The sequence below is a fragment of the Haemaphysalis longicornis genome, unplaced genomic scaffold (assembly GCF_048455015.1).
Source record: "Haemaphysalis longicornis isolate Haplotype H1 unplaced genomic scaffold, Haemaphysalis longicornis Haplotype H1 scaffold_10, whole genome shotgun sequence".
In the NCBI taxonomy this organism is placed as follows: Eukaryota; Metazoa; Arthropoda; class Arachnida; order Ixodida; family Ixodidae; genus Haemaphysalis; species Haemaphysalis longicornis.
This window is the reverse complement of record NW_027526204.1, coordinates 125,668,582-125,675,414: the sequence shown is the minus strand read 5'-3', so window position 1 is coordinate 125,675,414 and position 6,833 is coordinate 125,668,582. Positions and strand designations below refer to the sequence as shown.

Genomic DNA, 6,833 nt, shown 5'->3' with positions numbered 1-6,833 from the left:
GGGGGCAGATCTTTCTCCCCCGCCATTCGTTTAAAGATATCAATGTACTTCAACACAGCACAGGAAACGCTTAAAATTTTCTCTCATCTCCTTGACTTCCGGCATTTTTTCTTTGGTCATTCGACTGACCCGTTCATTAGCAATTTTGAATCTTCCTAATTATATTTCATTCTGCTGTAAACTCTTTCTCAGTGCACTGCTTTTATAGCTCAGTATCACAAACCTCGGGTCGGCGACTTTTTACCCAACTTTGTGGTGTATGTATGTATTTTTTCATAGTCCCGAAAAAAAGACGGTGTACGCAGTGTTGGTGAGGCTGTCTTCGAACAACTGCCGGCCTTAAAATCTAGCTTGGCAGCTATGCTTTTCTATCGTAGACTTTCTATTGTAGCAAGTGCTTTCGGCAATCTCTCCACTATCGTGCGCCTGCGGCACCGTCAGCTCCGATCAAGTACCAGTGTTTTTATGGACGGCGCACGACTCGTGCAAATGTTATCTATGCTGTTATCGCTTGGGGGGCGTTTCGTCAACCCTGCGGTGCTTGTCAGTACCCCTTTTCACATCCGCCCGTGTAGTGAGCGCTGCCTTAGGGTGCACTGCTTCGGCTGGAAGCGCCGCGGACTGAGCCGCGAAGCCAAGAACGGCCGCTGCGATGCCCGATCAAGACACGCCGCTTCACCGAGTGCAAGGCCTCGTCAGTGGAGTGAACTGGCGACCCACCAAGTTCGCTGCACCAGTGCCTTCTCACGTAACGTGCGGACTGTGCCACGTGATTCCGCGGAGGACTGTTGTACTGCCTTGTCTCCACACCCTGTGCGAGACGTGCGAGAGTCACAGCGTGGAGGACGGAAACATCGTGTGTCCGCTTGACCAAGAGTCCTTCGCGGTGGGAGACTGTCAAAAACTTCAGTTGCCTCCAGCAACTGCTGATAGGCTGAAGGTGAGTGCTGACTTTCTTAGTTTAAACACACCACCGTTTAGTTTAAACATGCCAGCGGTAGTTCGCTGGCTAAGGTTTTGTACTCCTGAGCCAAAGGACGCAGGTTCTATCCCAGCCTCAGTGGCTGCTTTTCAGATGTAGAAGAAAATTCAAAACGCCCTTGTGTCGAAATTTCGGCCCACGTTAAAGAACCACAAGTTGGGAAAATAATTCGGAGATTTATGCTACGGTACTCTTCATAGTCCAAGTGCAGATTGGGTATGGTAAACACCACAGTTATTTAATCAGTATAGATTAACATTCACATACAACCATTAAAACAACACACATTAAAATCAATTAGAAACAGTAAAATATAGTTATAGGTGGCTTCAACCCGAGCATTCAGGAAACACCATTAAACAGATCTAGAGACTCCCCTGCATTTGACCCACCGGGCGCCTCACCCGGGCTCTTACGTCTCGGAGATTAGCAAACCGCTTCTACGGTTTAGTTAAATACGAAACTGCAACTACTTCTGCGACAACCGCCGGCTTTTGCCAGCCTCTGCAAAAAGTCTGAACACAGCCGAAGAACGAATAATACGGCGCCTGTAGACACACTTTTATGTACCCTACAGTAGCAAGGCGTTTCGACATTAAAAGGACCCCGCAACACTTTCGATAAACGCTTTCACTCTTTCCTTCGCGTCTGGCAGCACTGAGGAAGCTACAGTTATCGCTAGTACGGAGCGGCACTGCGTGATCTGCTCGTCGCACCAGATACGCCTTCCGTTTCTGCATTGTTTTTGTGGCTTTTTTTTAAAGGTGCCATCGAAAACCTTTCATTGCTGCAACTGAAGGAAAACCGGCCAACAGCTGCTACATGGCCCCAGGGACGTAATTCGGGCCGTCGAAGAACGTCAAAACCGGGAAAGAGAGAAAAATATTTTAAGCAAGTTTAATAGTTATCTGATTGGCGTAGAGTAGTAATTTTTGTCTAAGGTACTGTGTGACCCCCTAATCTAAGTACTGGGTGTGTTGGGTGACTACGTTCTGCAAGCATTTAAGATTTCAAAAAAAAAAAAAAAAACGTTGAAAGAAGTGCTGCAGGGTCCCTTTAAAACATATGGGTGGTATCTGCCCTGAGGGAGGTGTCCGATAGGTTCCACATGGTGTGAGTGTCTCAGAAAAGTCCTGCCTTACCCCCAGCCATTCCCCTACCAGATAAGCGTGGGAGGCGGTCCCGGGCGGGAGTCCCGGGACCGCCTCCCGGAGCTGGAGTCCGGAAGGGCTGTAGCTCAACGAGCGAGAGCGGCGGCCTCGACCAATGGTTTCCTGGGATAGGGCTTGCACCTGGGCGAAGGGCCACGGGCCCTAACTCTGTTTTGTTTTTATCATATAAGGTTGCATTCCACCTTATCTTCCGAGTTGTGTTTTTGGGCAGCGGATTAGGACATCATCCGCCAGTGGGCAAAAATATTCTGTAAAGACACTTAGATATTGCCACGAAGGGGTTGGGAAGTTACTGCTACTTCTTCTGTTTTAAAGCCGACAGTCTTTCTTGGACTACTTAAACACAAAAATTTTGTTCTGTCTGTCTGTGACTTGATTCAGCTACCCAGCCAAAGTGAAAGAAAATATACTCAATAGTCTTATATACCTACAGCCAAATCTAAACTTCTAATTCCGGTGTCAATGTTCATACTTGTCAACACGTCGAACAAGAACAGGACATTACGCAAATGTAAGACATAAAATTAATACACAAGGGATATTTACAGTTTTCCTGTATAGAAAAAAATGTATATATGCTTGATTTTCGCGAAAATAAATACTACATCTATTGCGGAAAAAAAATTCACTCCGTTGCATGCTGTTTCCCGCTCAACTATAGCTTCTGGCGGCATTTTAAGAAATCAAGCTGCAACCGTTACAAAAGGTACTACAAGATCGGTTCCCCGTTCTGCTTGGACCGCAGGAGGAGTAGGGCAACGTGGTTCTATAAACGTTGAAGTATGGCGCCTCGATCCACGCGCGTCTCCGCCGTACTGCAGCGCTGGCCTCGAGGCACCAGGCCTGCAGCAGTGGAACGTAAATTTCAATTGACTTGTGCAAACCTTTCGCGAGTTTACCTTGGGAGGAGCGAGACGGAAGAAGAACAGCATGAGAGGCGAGCGGGAAAGCGAAGGGAGACATTGACTTTTGGTACGAAATGAGCAGATACGTGGCCACTTTTATTTCTTAAGTTGAAGTTTGCGACCAATTTGGTATCATTGTTATCGGTGGAAAGAAGTCTTTATAGAAACCAAAGTTGTTTGTACTAACATCTATCTAATCTTCCCACAATCGGCACAATGTTCCACGACTTTCTCGAATGTTGCTTTGAGGCTCTCGATCCATTCGAAGCAAGTGCTTCGAAGACGACAGGTCATCACAGCTTTCCGCGCAGTAATGCATACATTGTAGTCTAGGAACATCATTGTGAAATTGAGGATTGTGCCTGCAAATGTTGTTTTTCATTTTGAGTCCAGATAGGTTTGAAATACTTTGAACCGCTACAAACGGCATCTCTACGTTCATTCGCCAACGGGACGGCTGCAGTTATCAATTGCGCCAGGAATGATGCGTCGGAATAAAGATGATACAAATGGTTTAAAAACGCGACTGTATATTAGTTGCCTCAAAATGTTCCCTTTAGACAACCACAAGTGGTCCCACACCGAACGTTTGGTAGTACTTTCAAGTAAGAATGGAAGGCAAATCAAAGACAGTGCTTGTAAATATACAGTGCGCGATTAGCAAAATGTACTCCATATCTAATACTACTACTAAATAGGAACCACACAGGTTATAAATCGGGGCCCGGGTGGTCGGATTAATCTGGAAAAAAAAACGAAAAAAATTCTCCGGTGAAATTTTGGACCATTCACGGTAAGAAAAAATTACGATCTCAGTTCAGACTTCGGAATATCCGGTAAATTATCGGCATCAATGGCCGTTGACACTTTTCGGTGATAAAATATACGAATGGGCACCGGTCCCACAAGGAGGCTCCTTTGTCCTCTTTCAACACCAGTGTACTTCTGTTGACAGAGGGCAAAGTGCACGAGGGTTAGTTATGTGCATTGATATAAGCCAGCTTATGAAAGATTTGGCCAACTTCCACAGCTAGGAAATAAGCAACATTTTTGAAACCGTCTCGTTTTGGAGAGTACACAATTAGCACTGGCCAGTGCTTTGTAGCTGCGCTCTGAGATTTCTAGCTCCACCTGTTTCTTGCGGAAACGTTGAAAGGGCATTTTTTTATGTGGAATCATAAATTGAAACCAGCGCATTTCCATCAGCGCAAACATCTCGTAAAATATGCTAGCGTTTATATTGCAACACGCTTTACGGTTGTAATAGGAAAAACGTTCATGTTTTGTCTTTAACTATTCGTTCTCGTGTATGCATATGTGTCTCTGCCATTGGAACCTTCGATAAAAAAATTTGCCCCGAACGTTCTTAGGTGCTATTGATTGACAATGAGGTCAAACTCGCCGACGCCAACAGGTGATGAAGCACGCCGTAGTGGAGGACTCTGGAATAACTTTGACCTCCCTGGAATGTTTAACGTGCGCCAAAATCGCGAACAAACCGGCGTTTTCGCTTTCCGCCTCCATCAGAAAAGCGACCACTGCAGCCGGGAATCGAACACGTGGCCTCTGGCTCGACAGCACGACGCCTTAGCTCATGAGCCACCACGCCGGGTCTCTGAGGTGTTCGTGTTCAGATATAGTTTCACCTTATGATTTGTAGTACCGGAATTGGGATGGAATAAAATACGAATTTCCGGTAATTGAAAACACCCTCCCAATTTTACCAGAAATGAACTGCGAAATCAGGGAGCCCTAGTTATAAAACATTTTCGAACGTGAATTTTTTCGGTTCCTCTTGTACGAAGCTTTAATCAAAGAACACCTAGAGTACAATAGGGGTGGGAGAAGGAGCATAGGATTAAATAATGGCCGTTTTTGTTTCAACTTCTTCGAATTATTTCCCATCCCGAATATTCGGCGGCTCTTTTGAAATAAACGCAGAAGTTTTAATTTTTCACGTTTACTAATTAAAGTTATTTTTAGCCGATCGTTAAGCATTGCTTCTGTAATATTGTTAAAAAAAAGAACACAAAATCGAGTCTCCAGTCTACAGAGCATTCCCCTGCGTTTGTTCACTTCTAAAGGGTGTCAGTTATACGTGTTTAGTTTGTTTTGCTCTTTTTTTCTTCTAGGCTTGCTGCTGGAACGAATCTCAGGGCTGCACATTCGTCGGCACCCTTCAAGCCGTACTGGTGCATTACGAGAAGCACTGCACTTTCCACACGGTCTCCTGTCCGCGCTGCAAGGTCTCTCTACTACGTCAAGACCTTCCAAGACACTACAGGGCTGGATGCCAAGGCGACGGCATTACGAATACAACCGATCAACCAACGTTGCGTCAAGGGCATACGCCTAGCCCTGACGAGATCGCAGCCAGCCTCGATGAGTTGAAGGCTCTCATGAGGTACCCTTACCAGGATTCTTTACCGGCACTCCAAAGCAACATAAATGAAGTTTTGGAAGAGGCTACAAGCATCCGAACCCGAATCGAGGCACTCACGAGGGCTTCCAGTGAAAGTGAGCAGATGCTCTCACAGGCCTTAGGGGAGCACTCAAGGTCGTTTGCCCTCAAACTTCAATCGCTAGAAGCCGAACTGCGGGATAACCAGAGTGATGCCATCGCCAGGGTATTGAACGAATTTGACCACCGGCTGAGTGAACAACTTTCCCAATCCAGGCGGGAGCTCGCGACAACCTTTGGCGAAGAGCTTCGATCTCAGCTGTGTGAGATTTCCGCTATCCTGACAAAAAATTTCAAACTTTTGGACAGCAACGGCACAGAGGCAGAGACGACGTTTGGGAGTGAGATGCCGTGGAAATTGGAAAAGAGGCACATCCTTCTAAAGTTGGAACTTATGGCCACGGAATCACACGCTTGCCTGGAATTGCTGCGTCACAGGGCCGATAAGCAACAGAAACAACTGCACACAGAACACGAAGGTTTTTTTGCTGGTCATCTTGAAGGTATGAGCGTAGGGATGTCACCTTTCATCAGCCAACTAGAAAGCAAAGAAGAAGGTTATGTTGTGACCGTTATCAACCTACGCAACCTAATGAAGTCCAATAAGGTTGTGGGCCTGTTCACACGATGGTACCGTCGGTATAAGTATTTGCAAGTGGCCTCGGATGGAATCTTTGCTGATACCTTCAGGGTCTATTTAAAGTGGGGTGGAGCTTTGCAAGGCTCTTGTTCCCCACCAGGTAAGATGGACGTGTCCATAAGGCATCCGGATTACCCAAAAAAGGAGGATGTCTCCTTGTGTGAGCACCCCTTAGTTTTAAACCCGGCAGCTGCGTTGGGATTTCAATGCGAATTTTCTGCGGGCATATCCTGGCTCCGTGACTCAGGATTTATGAGACGTGATAGTCTGACAATGGTTATCTCTTTTGACAAATAGCTCTGCAAGGTTGTGAGCTTCTAGAAGGGGTGCGTAATCGGAACAATGAGTATGCCATTGCATTTGTTTGTTAGATATCATAGCGGGCGTGCTTGAAGCGCGGGACTCGCCTGGAGCAAACATTATAATAAAGTCATGAAACTGGGTACTTTTGATGTAGGCCCGCTTATTGGACAATTTATGGCTCGTACACACATTTTATTTCCCTTCACACACACTACGTAGCGCCGGAAGTTCGATACATGGCAGTATGACACCGTTGGATTGTTTTTGTTGTAGGCAAAGCCTCAATTCATATTTCAACAACCGTAATCATACGTTTTACAAACAATACTTTTCTTCCCTTGGTGATACAGTTAAAACTTAGCTGTAACCC

General features: G+C 45.9%; 1 protein-coding gene across 1 annotated transcript; it reads left to right on the top strand.

The window, feature by feature from the left end:
• The first annotated feature begins 540 nt into the window (after positions 1-540).
• LOC144159258 (uncharacterized) lies at positions 541-6,610 on the top strand. The gene is made up of 2 exons (XM_077690636.1): positions 541-940; positions 5,192-6,610. The coding sequence occupies exons 1-2, from the start codon at positions 653-655 to the stop codon at positions 6,455-6,457; spliced, it is 1,554 nt and encodes a 517-aa protein (XP_077546762.1). The 5' UTR covers positions 541-652; the 3' UTR covers positions 6,458-6,610.
• Positions 6,611-6,833: the final 223 nt, after the last annotated feature.